This window comes from Coenobita brevimanus, chromosome 69 (assembly GCF_032717465.1).
Source record: "Coenobita brevimanus isolate Jiangsu-jjx chromosome 69, ASM3271746v2, whole genome shotgun sequence".
Classification (NCBI taxonomy): domain Eukaryota; kingdom Metazoa; phylum Arthropoda; class Malacostraca; order Decapoda; family Coenobitidae; genus Coenobita; species Coenobita brevimanus.
The window spans coordinates 25,295,264-25,312,064 of record NC_137022.1 but is presented as its reverse complement, the minus strand read 5'-3'; the positions used below and the strand labels follow the sequence as shown (position 1 = coordinate 25,312,064).

The following is a 16,801-nucleotide window of genomic DNA, read 5'->3' as shown; positions in this document are numbered from 1 at the left end:
TTCTTCTTCAGCAACTCATGCAGAGGGGCTAATGTGGTTGAGAGATCACTCAAAAACTTTGCATAATACTGGACCATCCCAAGGAAGGCCCTTAGTTCACTAACATTGTTTGGAGGTGGCATATCTGTGATATTCTTTATTTTATCTTTTAGTGGCTCAGTGCCTTCTTCATTTACCTTATGACCAAGATAGGTAACCTCCCTGACCAAGAATTTACACTTCTTTTGATTAAGACTTATATTGTACTGGCTCAACCTACTGAAGACCCTCTCCAGAGTTGCTAAATGATCAGAAATGTTTCTGCTTACAATCAGTAAATCATCCTGCTGACATAAGACACCTTCGATACCAACAAGTACAGAGTCTATTATTTTCTGAAAAATCTTTGGTGATGACTTTATTCCGTACGGTAACTTCAGGTACTTGTAAAGACCCTTGTGCGTGTTGATTGTAAGATACTTCTGGCTCTCATCATCTACATTCACCTGTGCATAGGCATGGGACATGTCTAACTTTGAAAAAACCTTACCCCCAGACAAAGTTGCAAACAGGTCTTGTGAGGTTGGGAGAGGATACTGTTCATCAGTTACAGCTTGGTTGACCGTAATTTTGTAGTCCCCGCACAACCTAACAGACCTGTCCGCCTTTGGGACAATTACCAGTGGGGAAGCCCAGTCACTTTTGTCTACTTTTTCTATTACTTTATTTTTCTCCAATTTCTCCAATTCCTTTTCCACAGTGCCTTTGAGAGCATACGGCACTGATCTAGCTTTACAGAACACTGGTCTAGCATCTTCAGACACTGTGATATGAGCTTTGTGATGCTTAATTCCTTCATAGGAATCCTTGAACAAATCAGAATACTTGTCTAAAAGTGACTGTACCTCACCACCCGCATCTACAGTTACTTTGTGTACATCAAAGATTTTCTGCCAGTCCAGCTTTAGTTTACTAAGCCAGTTTTTCCCCAAGAGCGTAGGCCTTCCTTCATCTTTGACAACGATCATCGGTAATTTCTCTTGCTGGTCATTGTGGCTTACATCACACATAAATTGTCCCAATAGTTCCAGTGTTTCTCCTGTGTACGTTCTCAGCATAACATTTGCCTTTTCCAGATTCACTGGGCCAAACGTTTTCTTGCAAATATCTTGACTCATTACTGACAGGTCTGCAGCTGTGTCAACTTCCATATTTACTGTCTTTCCATTAATATCCAGGTCAGCTGTATATTTAAACTTTGGATTTCTTACCTGTGTTGCATATAATGACTTCACTTTGGCCTCATTGCTATCAGAGTCACTTTCACAGTTCACATTTTGGACCTTACCTTTACCTCTGGTGTCCACACTACGACAAGCTGTTGCAATATGGCCTACCCTTTTGCACTTATAACACCTTACATTCTTCATCCTGCAGCTTGATGAATAGTGTGAACCATGACATCTACTACATTTAACATCAGGTGTGCTTCTACTCTCACTCTTTTGGGGGCCTTCAGAGCATTTTCTTGATCTCTCACTACCCAACTTACACACTTCTCCTGAAATACATAACTCCTTTGGTATATTACAAACCCTTCCCACACTCTGCATATCTTCCTTCACAAATTCCTTAGTATTTCTTTCAGCAGCCTCCATTGCCAAGGACAACTGACATGCCTTGTCAAAAGATAAGTTTTCTGTATTGAGTAATTTGTTCTGTATCTTTTCACAGTTTAGTCCAACAACAAATCTATCTCTTAGTGCTCTGTCTAAAAACGTGCCAAAATTACAGTTAATTGATAATTTTTTTAGGGCTACTATATACTCACTCACACTCTCACTTTTCTCTCTGTTCCTGGAACCAAACTTAAAGCTTGCAGCAATCTCTAGTGGAGCTGGATCATAGTGTTTCTTCAGGATTTTCATTATGTCCTCCAGTGACGTATCCTTGGGTTTTGTGGGCGCTAGCAAATTGGACAAGATACTGTACACAGGGGCGCCTACCTCGGTCAAGAAAATTGCCTTCTTCTGGTTAATTACAGGCTCCTCGTTGGATGTAAGTCCGTTAGCTATGAAGAACAACTCCATCCGGTCACAGTAAGAGCCAAAATCTTCCTGAGTCTCGTCATAGGGCCCAAGACGTCCAATGTAGCTAGTAGGTTTCTCTGCCATGGCTGCCTTCCTTGTGTACTCGTCTCTGCACTCTAACACTCCTTCCCAGTCACCAATATTATAGTAGAACACGACCTATATATTCACGGGAGCAAGTGGTGCACAGCAGGATCCCATCCTCGTCGCCAAATGTAATATTTTAATGACTAAAGAGGAGGGTCAAGGAAACAGTCTTGCCCAGTTGACAGCCCGGCGTTTTCGCGCCTTTTATTGCTTGTAAACAAACAGGGATCCTTATTATAGGGGATACATGCATAAACTCTAATACATAAAATGTCACAACGTAAACATGCATCACCACTCACGTCATGAGAAAGATAAAATATTCAAGTAGAAAACAAGAAAGGAATAGTAAAGAACAAGCCCCACTCCAGAAAATTGCTACATGGCATTAAAGTTGATGGCAGTAGGGGAGTAATTAAATCAAATGCAAGATGTGAAGACAGATTCGGCGTTGACAGAATTAAAGTAAAGTACGTGGGAGACCCTATTTAAAGGGCAGTTGGATTCCCAGCCCCTGCCACCCCCTCGCCTATAGTCGCCTCCTACGGCACGAAGAGAATACTAGGATAGTATTCTGCTTCCCCTTTACCAAGGGACCCTCCTTTTCCAGGGTGGTTGTGGATAGTAAGTAGCCTATCTACGTTTTTCTCTCTATCAAGCGGTATTATTACGTACTTCTTGGGAATATTATACGAATTTCGTTTTCCAAATCAAAGCATCAAACCCTACCCGTGCAGGATAGTGCTAGTTCCTGTTATGGCGCAACTTCACATTAAAAACAATGAAAAACGTCGTATTTTCCGGCCAATCAACCCATAACTGATTACTGGAAAAATTATAAGCATTTCGTCTTCCTCTTCAAAGCACCAAACACTAATTAGAATCCTGTTTGTTTTGGGGCGAAACTATTGGTTGCCCCAGTTCTGACGTAAAACAAGCATCATCAATCATGCTACTACTAACGGGCAAAATTTTCAAGTACCCGTAGTGGAAAACAAGTATCTGCGTTTTTCCTCTTCACCTAACAGTCGTCACTAACTACATCCTAGGAATAATACTCGTATACGAAAAAGATAAAATTTGTCGTTATCTTGTTTGACGTAACCTAGCACATAAATAAAACTGGAAAATAAGCAACATCTCTTCTACCTGACCCAAACCATTCCTAATTGTTACTTCTTTAGCTCTGTCGTAATACTGTATCATCACTCGCGCTTCAGGAATAATAGGAGTGGAAAATTAGTCAGTATTCCGTCAGTTAGATGTGTATACGCCACAACAGGAGCTTCAGTCTCATCAACATTTATCGTTCATCAACCAGAATAACCCTGCCGACACAAGGGGTAAAGTAAATGAAGAAAGAGAATGAAGCAAAATAAATGCGTTAAAAAATAATAATAATAAAAAAATGACAAGAAAATGGTGAAAAAAGAAGAAGAAGAAGAGAAATCTCGACACCAACACCGTGGGCACCGATGTGACAGCCACACCAGCAGAATGTGTCACCATTGCTGCTCATCTCGTCATGGCCACGCTGCCTCAGTTCAGAGTGCAGCTATGCCAATTCCCAGCCGCCCCTACCCTCGTGACAACTATGGCAATTGTCTGTCCAACAAGAGGCTTACAATGTTCCAAGCCCCCACCCAAAGTGTTCTCCAAAGGTTAAACCCGCAGATGAAACTATGTTTCTGTGTCCCCTGCACCACTGAACGCTCATTAAAAACAGAATTGAGGCTTGGGGGTCCCTCACCTACATCCGGACGCTGGGGTCGCATGGGATTTCTCCAGCAACCTTCATCAATGGTGCTGCCCAACAGGGTTAGAACCTAGGACGATAATCCTGCTCCGCCCGTTTGTGGGTAGGGACCTCTCAGTAAAAGATCTGCGCCACAGTCAGCCGAGACTAGCTTACCCTGATCTCTTTCTCCTCTTGACGATTTTCGGGGCGATAGCAGTTTCCACAGGGTCAAAGTGCAAACCCCTTCCCTACCTCCCAAGTCAGTGGAGGACTCACCATTACCCCATGGACAGGGTCGTGGGTTCTCTGGGCACCTGGTTGGCTATCCTTTGGTGGGAATAGCCAATCATGGGTAACAAGCTCCACGTTATCACACTAAATGGCCGATGGATTGCCAATCATGGCTAACGAGCTCCATCTATCCCACTAAATGGCCGTTGGCTGAAGAAACTCATCCGCCCTAAGACAGGTCTTTTTTTTTTTTTTTTTTTTTTTTTTTTTTTTTTAGTCCTGCTGGGTGCCTTGTCACCGTTTTCATTAGGCAAGACAAGTGGCACTGCCGGTTTAGTCGTCGACGATTCGACCATGAAACAGGTAGTACTGGATTACATGGTACCAGTAGCAGATCAGTGTCTGACCTGACTAAGGTAACGATGACGTTACACCACATTCCTATCCACTACTTCAGTAACACCAAATTACAATAAGTATTATACTGTAAAATAAGCCATATAAGCGTGCTGTTCCCGCCACCAAGTGCTGTCCTTACCCTACTTCTTGGGAGTTATGCTAATTTCTGCTTCCAGGTCAGAATATCGAACACAACTTAAGTATACCCTTCGTTCTCCTATTTCATGCCTACCCTCGCATTTCTACCCACGCCCTCTGTAGTAAAGAACTTTTTACAAAATAGCTGAGCCAGTGAAAAATATATCAGTATGATTTCCCGCCAAAAATAAGGAGCCGAATTCAAAGTGGCATTGGAGTCTTCGTTGCACGTTTCCTCACCGACTTATGCAGCATATTACACTTTAACATTACCTTGTATGTTATTTATCCCGTTGCAGTATCGACACAGTTTGCAGCGACAACACATAAGCGTAAACAGAGGTATAATGTGCTAAATATATCGATACGTAAGATGTGTTGCGAAATTTATAAAGTTCCCGCCTCCCACATGCATGTAATGTGTAATATTTTCGTTTACTTCGGAGCTGTGGAAACATCTCTTCATGAGCGATTTATTTTGACTATTTTTATATTACCTTGTATGCCGCTGGTGACAACTTTTTCGATACTAAAAAGATATAAACAGCGTACCCAAAGGTCCAGAATGCAAAAATAAATCGCCAAGGAACAGTTGTCAGCGAGAGAACGGGTCAGCGTCTGGTTAAACAAACATTGCGAGAATATATTTTACTGATCACGTGACTCCGACGTGAATGAAGCAATTTTTAACATGGAAACACACACACACACACACACACACACACACACACACGCAGAGAAAACTCAGGCTCCTTGGCCAGCATTCTCGCTGGTTAAGGATGCTCCCTAACACCTACTCCTAAGCGATTTATTTTCCTTATTGCACCTAACTGTCCTCTTCTGTTACATATATTCTTACAATATAGCCATACTGTGCATAAATAACATACAAAAGGATATTCGCCAGCCATATCCAAAAGTAAATCGCTAAGGAAGAGGTGTTAGGGAACTTCCTTAACCGACGAAAATACCAGCCCATATCATTAGCTCCCAACTGAATAATAATAATAATAATAATAGTAGTTGTAGTAGTAATGATAATTAACAGTAATAATAATGATAATTAACAGTAATAATAATAATAATAATGATAATTAACAGTAATAATAATAATAATAATAATAATAATAATAGGGAATAACAGTAATAATAATAATAATAATAATAGTAGTAGTAGTAGTAGTAATGATAATTAACAGTAATAATGATAATTAACAGTAATAATAATAATAATAATAATAATAATAGGGAATAACAGTAATAATAATAATAATAATAATGAAAATACTAAAAAAAAAAAAAGCCACACCAACTCATTTTCGCCTTTTTACATAAGAGTTCATTATTTAATCCATACCCATCATGCGCTCTCTCTCTTAGCAATCTGGCTGTGGGGGGAATAATGGTGACGTAGAGAGAGAGAGAGAGAGAGAGAGAGAGAGAGAGAGAGAGAGAGAAGACTATTTTCACCGATTCTCAATTTGGGATGACCGCTCTAGGCCCGTATTCTCGTCGGCTAAGGAAGCTCCCTAACATCTTTTCCTAATCGATTTAATTTTGGACATGGCTAGTTCAAATCTTCCTGCACGTTATCTGTGCAGAGTATGGCGATATCCGATTCACCTAACACTAAGGGCAGTAGGGAGTAAGAAGCAAAACAAATCGCTTACGAAAAGGTGTTTGGGAACTTCCTTAATCAACGAGAATACGTGCCCCAGAGTAATTTGCTTTCACCTGAGGGAACTGGGCCACAAATAAAATAGTAATAAGCCTTAACTATGAGGTAGGTATAATTCACTAAGGTTACTATGCTCCTTTCACTTTAACTTGGTCCAGATTTTCGCCTTTTTCCAGCTTATTTCACGTAGCTCAGTGGAAGAAATAGACAATCCTGAGGGCCTACACCCTTTCGCTGGCACTTCTTCGTGACCAGCATCATATCTGTAATTAATATATTGTTACAACTCGATGACGGCAATTTTAGGCCAAGTTAGAGTAAAAAGGGTATAGTCAAACTTATCCTCCAGTCAAACTACACTTGGCCATCAACTGAGCTAAATGGGGTTAGGGATCTGTCAGGTAAAATATATAAATAAATAAATAAATAAAATGCGATCCTGTATTTAACTTTCCTTAATCTCATCTCATAATATTGATAATGGTGATGGTGATGATGATGAAGAGGAGGACAAGGATAATAATGATGATGATGATGATGATAAGGAGGAGGAGGAGGATAATAATGATGAGGATAAGCAGGAGAGTAATCATGATAATGAGAAGGATAATAATGATGAGGATGAGAAGAACGATTAGGATTAGGATGATGATGATATGGAGGATAAAGATGAGGAGGAGGACAAGGATAATGATGATGCGGAGGAGGAGGAGGAGAGGAGAATAACGATGAGGATAAGGAGAATAATAATTATGATAATAATGATGATGAGGAGGAGGAGGAGGAAGATAATAATGATAATGATAATGAGACAAAGGGTTAATTTCACTATACATTTATTCAGTACTCAGATCGACACTGCCAACTAATAAAACCCCACGTTCAACATCTCGCAGACGTGGAGTTGGCGCCCTATGACATGACGGAGAGGCTGAAGGAGGTGAACCGCGCCCTAGTGGAAGACCCGACCCCCGCGGAGAGTGACAGGACCATCACCGTACGCTTCAGGGAGGTTATAGCTGACTACCAGAGCCCCAGAGAGTACTATCCATCCGGTGAGTATGGTGAACTATTCTGTTTCCCTCATCACCCGAACCTAAGAGAGTGCTATCCATCAGGTAAGGTGAAAGGCTGAGTATTACTGGAACTGTTTTCGTTTCTCTACCTATGTCTATCATACAATCTTCTCTCTCTCTCTCTTTTTCGGTGGGTAGAGCTGACACTGAAAATAATTAATAATCTTCACCTGTCTTAAAGCCTTTTTGTTGGGTTCATTACGTTTCTCTGGTTAATTCGACTGGAGGTTAAGTGTCTTACTATCAATCTCTGGTTCCGTCTCTCTCATTTCCCTTTTGCTTCCTCTGTGTTTATATGCATAAGAGAAGTGTGTATCAAATGCAAACTAATTACAGAAAGCTGAAGAGAAGCCATTGCCATATCCTCTAAGTCTGGCACAATCTTTAATTAGGTCTATATCAGGGGTAGAAATTAAACTAAATAAAAATAATAATAATAATAATAATAATAGTCTGATACCATAAGTCGTTAATATTTTAAAATAAACATCACTGAGTGGTTATTTCTCTACTGCATAATCTCTGCTGAACTGCATGAGATGGTCACTGTACAAATCCGAATTAACACTATGAACTATTATGCAGACTCTGACGATGGATATGGCGATTCCTCGGACCTCCTTTACGACGCGGAGGAGGAGGAGGTGGATGACGGCATGACGACTCTTCCGCCAGAACTCTTGGGCGGAAATCTTGGCGCGATAAACCTCGTCTCAACCCTAGCACGAGAAAACGAAGACAGTCAACAAAAGGGAGATCAAAGTTGTTCAGACACCCTGAAAAACGAATTGCTAACGAATACCTGGAATAACGATATAACGGGAGAAAGCAATCCTGAAATACCGAAACTGCACCTCGGAGATCAAGATGAAGCCGAAAGCAATACAAAAATTACCACAAACCTCACTTCATCTTACCCAATGCCTCACGAGAAGTCAATGCTTAAAGTAGACGAATCAGGACTGGCGGATTTAGAGTCCTTCATGAAAGAAATCGAGTCTTCAGATATTCAAGAAAACCTTCCAGAAGAATTTTATAGTTTAGAGGCCGAGGGTGCCCCAGAGGAAGGCGAAACCTTATCCTTAGTTGAGGTCAGTGAGCGAACGCAAGTTGAACGTGGTCCAAAGAGCTTGAATGACCTCGACGAAGAGAAACTGGAAATTACCAATGCCCAAGAGGGTGATAATGACGACTATGTCGATGCCTCTGAAGTCGGCAATGTCCAGGTTGCCGCCAAGAGCGAATCAGACTTCATTTCAATGGAGTACAGTGACGACTTTGAAGAATTTCCCGATGACGAGGAAAACGGAAACAGTGAGGAAAGTGAGAAGAACGTAAAGAAGATAAAGCCAATTTCCACCTCTCAGTCTTCCCCAGAGCACAGTAAAAAGACGGAGAAGAAAGAGAAGATGGAAGAAGCTAGTAATGTAGCCCAACCAGGCGAACGAACACATAGCAGGTCACCAAGTCCGTTGAAACAGGGTCACAGAAGCAGACGTGAACAAGAAAGCATAAGAAAGGCAGGAGGGTCGTCTGGAGATAGAGGGACGAGGAGAGGTGAAAGCAAATCCCCTTCAGAACCCTCCAAGCCAATTGCACCATCCACCACAAGCACCCGTGTCAAAACCAAACGAGCATCAGCCACTCCGCCAACCATTAAACCAGCCCTCCTGACGCCTGACAGGCTGGTTAATATCAAATCGAGTGAACCATCTCGCCACAGATCCAGAACTACCACCAGCGGATCTTTAACTTCATCGTCCGCATCGTCCTCATCTTCCTCGTCACCATCGTCTTCCGCATCGTCCTCATCCGGTCGCAGCGCCACCAAGAGTAAAGTGACCATCTCAGGCCCCGTCCGCCCCACCGCACACTCGTCAGGGAGTTCTAAGGTGTATGGGAGCCCGGTTAAGTCTCTAGCAACACCTGGCCAACTTAGTACGCCTACCACCGGTGTTAGTCAGAACGTGCGGCTTGTACCACCAGCGAGGGTGAGAAAGGCCGCCAGTGCTTCGGATCTACACAAGTGAGTCCTTACGAAAATTATATACATATTTTTCATCCATTTACATTAGTGAATCCTTCGAAAATTCCATCCATCATCCATCTGCATGAGTCCTTGGGAAATTCAATCCATCATCCATCCACATAAATAAGTCCTTAGAAAATTCCATCCATCATCCATCCACATAACTGAATCCCTAGAAAATTATGTGGATAGGCCTACTTTTCAACCATCATCCAGATCTTCATTTCCCCATATTGAGCAAAGGGGCCTGGGGCTAAGTTACTCTCTCCACAAGACCCAGCACACATCCATACTACCCAGTTTTGTATGACCTGAGAAACGTACTGTATTCCTAAATCAAGAGCAGAAGATGCCCTTGGTATATAATCTCTCCTGACGATTATTTTAATTAGGAAAGAGCTGTAGCATTGTCTTTCATGTCCTTATATTAATCAATCAGCTGCATGGGTATCATCGACAGGGCATAACCGCTTCAGTCTAGTAACAGTTGTTGCCACCTCCCGACGATTCTAAGTTTATGAGATTTAGAACTGAAATGCTTAGATACAGCCTTCATTTACCTTCACTACGAGGTTTTACTAGAGCTGAAAGAAAAAAAAAATCGTCTAGAGGGAGCAAGAAAAAAAAAAAAAAAAAAAAAAAAAAAAAAGTCAGAATTCAAGAGGTTAAAAGAATGACTCTAGAAATATAATACACTATACCATCCACCTGCCAGCCGAGTGAGTGACGAGAATGAGGACAGACGGAGGATGAACGATGAGGTGTTTCGTGCCTGGCTCAAGAGGAAGGACAAACAAGCAGCGGCTAATAAGAGGTGAGGGATGAATCTGTCTGTGCGGGTCGAGTGATTAGCCATGTTGACTGCTGTCCAAAAAGATGAAAGTTCGATCCCAGACTGGGACAGGAAACAGTATGATGGCTTTAACTTCATTAAAAAGAATCTACTGGTTTTCCACAACTCACCGACATGTCACAAAAGATCCTCCGCTAATACCATCACACCAGCCTTAAATGCTACAGCCTTGACATACATGCAGTACGAATCGTGGGTCCATACAGTACTGGTGTCAAAGTGATGACATAAAAGTGTGAGGCATATTACTGTTAGGCCTTACAGTGCTAACCATTATGAATGTGCCCACAGCCAGTCCATAAATGTAAGACAAAGGACACCTTTCATATCCGCATCTACCCCTGCAATACTGTAAGGAGGAAAAAATAATTACTTATGAGGGAGGTGGAGGGGCAAACTTTGCGGATCCCATCCTTCATAATCTCTGGTCCGTGGGAAGGTCTATTACTGTGCAAAACTTCATGCACCTACGCAAAAACTATGGCATTGTCCTCCTTTGGAGCAGTTACCGCCGTGGAGCATGGCCAACGGGGGTATGACCCTGCCTAAAATGTGGTCGGGGTGAACTTCTACCATTATGCAACATTTCAATTTCTTACATAAAAATTGTCATCCCCCAAGCCCCTCCCCGCCGCCAATAGGGGGTGGTCGTCAGGGGTCCCACCTTGCCTAAATCATGGCTGGGATAAATGCCTACAATATGCAAAATTTCGTGTTCCTACGTTAAAAACCATGGATAAGCACAAAGCCTTTCCCGAGACCTCCAAAGGCCTCTCTCACTCCCATGAGGGGCAACCCTTGGTGGTTTCACTCTTGCCAAATCATGGCCGGGGTGAACATCTATCATAATGCAGATTTTCATGTTCTTCAGTTTAAAACTTTGGCCGTACATAATGACTTTCAAAGAAACCTCACAATGGGCAGCTCTCGGGGGTCCCACCATGTTTATAATCTGGGACAAGTGATGTTGTACCACTGTGCAAAAATTCGTGCTCCTAGGATAAAGAAACTGGCCATGCCTAATGGTTTTGGGCGGGGCACCAAGTGGCTGCTGCCCCCGTCGGGGTTGGCCCCTTGGGGATCCAAGCCTAACTGAAACCTGGCCAAGGCAGGTCTACCACTGTGTAAAGTTTCGCTTTCCTTACACTCGTCTCATAAGGCTTGGACTCCATTCTTCAAGAAAGTACAGTAACTGAGTGAGTGAGCAACAGTTAGAAAGAAGCACTGTTTTTTGGCTGCCCCTGCAGGTAATAATAATAATAATAATGACACTTCAAATAATAAACTCATTTCCCTTTTACAGACAGCAGAAATCCTCAGGTTCAGCAGGTCGTGGTAAAAATGCTGCTGAGGTGGCTGAGAGGAGGGCCAGGGCAGAGGAGGCCTTTCAGGCATGGCTGGCAAGGAAGCGGGAACAACTGAGACTCGAGAAACGCATGAGGGGCGAGCGACGCAGATTAGAGGATCAGAATCGCTACGCCAGATCTAAAGCAGAGTGTGATTCTGCTTACAGAGAGTAAGTCAAGCAAGAGGAGGCAGGGGAAGCTGGGATATAAGGTGTGAGGTTGAGGATCTTCTAATAATACTTGGACAACTTTCTCATTTGTGGTGCATCTGTCACTGAAGTTACTACAAACACTTATCTGCTGTGGTTTGTATGGCTATTTCCACTCTTGAAAAGTTGGGGATTCCCGCAGCTCAATACAATTGCTTGATTCAAAATGTTTGAAAGGAATGAGGGAGAGGTAAGGGAAGTGGTTGATGGCTTGATGGTGTAAGGCTTGTGGATCATGGTTTGGGGCAGCAGTGGGGTATGATGATTATGATCTGTGTGGAGTGGAGGATGTTAGAAATGTATGGGTGATACGGAGATGCACAGTATGGAGTACAAATTCTATTCTAATTAGTGCCCAGTGGTTCACATTCATAGCAGCAAAGTTGCTCGCCCATGAGCACCAGGGTTTGAGTCCTGATGTGGGCGGCTGGTTCCATTCAGCTCAGGATTCCATCCGTCCCTTGTGCATTGGTAGGTGATGTGAGTACCAAGGAAAAATCTAAGGGATGTAACTGTGGTTACCTGGATGACAAAGTACCCATTTATTCCTGGATTGAGTGAAAAACGTGCCACAGGCCCAAGTTACGGAGATGAGCACTGTGATTAAGCAACTCATGGTATCTGCCATCATTTCTACCTTGTCCTAATATTGGATGAGTTCACTGTGTCAAGAAATACAGTGACCAGTAAGATTATTAATTCTAGCGAGAAAGTTTGCACGTAAAATACAAATTAAGGTTGTTGTTACTTATGATCCCTGTCTCTGGCTGAGCAGACCCATCAACCACTGGTAAGCAACTGCTTCTCTGGGGCCATCCTATAGGTATACTACAGTTAAGTACACCCTCTAAGGAACCAGTGCCCCCTTATGGTGGACAGCACCTAGCTAGGGTCAGACCAGTGTCTTTCCCATACCAAAGTGCAGGGAACTATGAGGAGGTTTTGCTTCCAGATGGACACCACAGCTCCTTAGCTCCACCCAGACTGCAGAGCACCAATATGTGTGGGGCCTTTGTCAATGATAAAAATGTTAGCAGAGATAAATCAAACCCCTGATATGTAGATTATGATTAAATTACTGAGCTTGTGATATATGTGTGCACAGATGGTGTCGGCGGAAACGAGAGGAAGTACGTACAACAAGCCGAGGCGGCGGTGGAGTACCAAGATCACAAAGCCTGGAGAGACCATGGGTACAGGAGAAGACCAGGAACCTTTACTCAGCATACCTTAATGCTCACTAGCAACATTACATAATGCCAGGATAACATACCGTGACTTCAACATTCCAAACAATGCCAGGACAACACACAGTACCTATAATACTCCCAGGAATCCCATGGCAACATACAGCAATATCACTAAATCCAGGCAACATCAAAACCCTGTTAACTCAGTAACTTTCAAAACATAAAGTACACCAAAATACAGTAATACAAAGACATCAAACCCATACAAAGCGGACCATCAACAAAACACTAGACAATGCTGCTGAGGTGAAAAATGTGCCATCCTAAAGAAAGAAGCATTACCCATACTACTCACTGTTCTCTTTACAGAGGTAAGGCTTCACATCCGTATCCCTTCCCTCACAACATACAGTCATGCAAATGATGCAGGATGCATGGTACAAAATATTATCATGGAACACCTCAGCCCAAAAGAGGAGAGCTGAACATCTTATTTATCAGCTGACAGCAATGAGCATAACCAGGCATCAAATAACAAACATAAACTGTTGTGTTTTAAGAAAATAAATAATAAAGACCTTAGTAAAACAGGTCTTGCCTGACTTGATATTCCAAAGACAAAGATGCTGTTCAGTAAAGCATGCAAACTACCATCCTAAGATGTATATCCACATGGAGAGAAAAAAGCCTCATTCCCTTGTACAGCATAAAAACAAGTTACTGTTGTTATAAGAATCCTAAATTATATGCTTTCAGAACAAAAGACAAAAAAAGTAGTTGCAGTACCTCCTCTCTTCTGTATCACAGAAGACATGGGGCTGCCTGTGCCACACTGCTTTGCAGTGGAAGTGCTACATCCTTGTGCAGTGCAAGGAAGGAATTCTAATCCTCTCTCCCAGCTCTCACTCCAGTTAATCACCTCATACATCAAGCAGGGAAGAGCCTACAAGGCAGGTATTCCTTCTTCCCTGTTCACTTGGATATTATTACATAAATTACAACAATAATAATATTAGGAAAACTCAACACTATTCCTATATATATCCAGCAAGTACAAACACAGCACCAAACTAACATCAAAATGCTATTACTATACAGAATTATCAACACATACACCAAAACACCAGATTAGTACTAAGATTACAAAAAATAGCATCAAAATAATGCCAAAGCTTGAGAAATCAAGAAAAGGACTATATACTGTAATAGTCATGATGTGTACAGTCAGGACTTCCAGCTCACATATCCTTCACTTTTTAACCATAAACCAAATACAGTATATAATCAAATTATTCTTATTAACCAAACATGTAATCAAAATATTCTGCTAAGTTAAAGAAAAAAGATCCCTCCTGGATGTAAAACAATGTCAGTTCCATATACATGTTAAATGTAATATACTCACTGACTAGGTTCTGAAAATTAGAAATGAAAAGTATATAGAGGCCACAACATTCTGTTTATTCCACAGATTATACTGATTCCATAAACACAGAAATTGTTTTCCTTGTGGTTATACCAACACAGTTGCACCATATTCAGGAAGAGTAAAAAAGTACTATCATAAATGTAATTATGCAAATACTGACACTAAGGTTATGCACACTGAAATAAACTTGTTTCATTTGTTTATTACTGATCACTAAGATATTTTAAAAATGTAAACATAGTCTGTTTTTGTGCCATTGGTAGTTAACTAACTGTAAAAACAAATGATTTGCTTTAAGTCCATGTTAGCCTAAACAGTAAATATGAAAACTGTGTTTGTTTCAACTACCACCGGGCTACTGTTTTAAAAATATAATTACCTTCAGGAAAAGTACTTTCAGAATGGTAATGATGCAATCATAAGCTGTTTGGGGATATGATGTACTGTATACCCTACTTTATGGACTGTTTTGGTAATTTCTGCAGTGTTACACCTTTATATTCACTCAGGAGCATCAGGCCTGGGGCTAGGCTACTTGTTACAGCACAGCCATTTAAGGCTAGAGTGACCAATCCATTATGAACATGTTACATCGCCACTTGATTGACATTTGGGGGCAGGAGAGAGACAGCTTTATACTGTGGCACATACACCACTGCTGGTTATTGTTATAAGCATCCCTCAACTCCCTCTCCATCTCCTCAAAGGAGGATGGACATCAGCCTACATTCCAAGGCCACAACAACAATACCTGATTTGTTACTACCCTGACAGTGTTTTTCCTGATGAAACAGATTTCCCACAAAAATCCCATTATCCAATATAGTTTCTTTTTGTTCCAAGCCATTCCTAGCCAACAGTTGTAAGCCCCAAGATGCTTGCAACCTTCGAAAGGACCCCCAACACTCATTATTTATAGAGCAAACTAACAAAGACTAGATGGGTGTCCTAGTCCATAACTTTGTCTTACCAACAATGCTTCTCTCACTATAACGATGATAGTGATGATGACAGCATTACCAGAATTAGTGTACTGTAATGAACTGTATATTGTAAGTTACTGTGTAATTGTGTACAGGAATATGGTCTTACAGGCACTAATGTTAAATGTTGATGGAAAAAGCAATGTATAGCACAGCTTCTTTCTCAACTACATGGGGAAGGTATGTATATGGATTGTATCTGTATATATAGTAATAAACTACTGCATAAAGTGTGTTATTTATTCTCTCTTGGTCCTGTCCTGTACACTATTCCACCTAATCATCAAACTTCAGTAATGTGAATTTTAGGAGTCTGAGATTTAGTATAGTCAGGATATTTCTGGTATTCTATTTCAGCTAATGCCAGACAATTCTCTTAGAGATAAGTGAATCGAAGAAGCCTGACAGTATTACTGTTAACCATTTCTTAGTTGGGATAATAAATATTCCATTCCTGACAAAAACCATCTGATACTGATCAACTGAGTATTAGGAGACTGAGGGTTAAAATTCATTATGGTCAATTTTCCACGTTCATTCTTATTATCTAGAGTCAGATACCTTATTCCTGTTGTGTGACCACACCCAGATCATTTGTCCTCAGCCACCTGCCTTCTCTCTCTAACTCACAACCTTCTCTCCCATGAAACTCTCCACCCCATCCCTCTATCTCATCCCTGGGTTATTTACTGTAAAGCTCCTTGATTTCAAAACAGGAGACCAATTTCAATGGAGAAGTTACCAACAATCAAGAAAATGGTTCATGACCCCAGGCTAACTACTAGTGTCCTGTAGTATAGCCATTTGGCCTAACCAAGATCCCTAACCCTTTTCATCAAGTTGCTGGCAAAGTGCAGTATGACTGGGGAGGCATTCTGACTAATAATCAATGGGTCTCACTCCTACCTCATACCTATGGCTCACTGAATTTCAAATTACAACTCAGTAAAGTATTCAACTAAAAAATATCACAAACTGGTATAATCTATATTGAGCAAAGGTTGTCCAAAGTTAAACATGGCTGAAAATACCAATATATTTACAAGAACACACTCATGACATGTACAACATGTATGTTCTGTTTACTGTACGTTACAAACACTAGGGGTTCCACTTGTTTACATTGCTTTACTTTAACAGGTTTTTATACCATTTTATAAAATAACTTTTTTGTCTTTATTATCCTTTCCACCTCTTATGTCTTTGCTATTTCCAGTGTTATTACATTTAAGAGAAGTTTTACTGGAGAGGTAGGATGTACAATAGCAACCAAGTACTGTTTTCCTTTCCACACCGATATTTTTACACTAGTAAATAAGGCGCCATCACACATGATCTTCGAACAC

At 41.3% G+C, this 16,801-nt stretch overlaps 1 protein-coding gene across 1 annotated transcript in view; it reads left to right on the top strand.

Moving 5' to 3' along the window:
- The window catches only part of LOC145406157 (uncharacterized), a 43,362-nt gene extending 30,087 nt beyond the window's left edge, over nucleotides 1–13,275 (top strand). Inside the window, exons 3-7 of the mRNA XM_080277353.1 lie at nucleotides 7,237–7,395; nucleotides 8,002–9,442; nucleotides 10,161–10,259; nucleotides 11,602–11,814; nucleotides 12,959–13,275. Coding sequence (XP_080133479.1) covers nucleotides 7,237–7,395; nucleotides 8,002–9,442; nucleotides 10,161–10,259; nucleotides 11,602–11,814; nucleotides 12,959–13,097 — 2,051 coding nt within the window. The 3' untranslated portion in view covers nucleotides 13,098–13,275. The remainder of the gene's footprint in view (nucleotides 1–7,236; nucleotides 7,396–8,001; nucleotides 9,443–10,160; nucleotides 10,260–11,601; nucleotides 11,815–12,958) is intronic.
- Nucleotides 13,276–16,801: the final 3,526 nt, after the last annotated feature.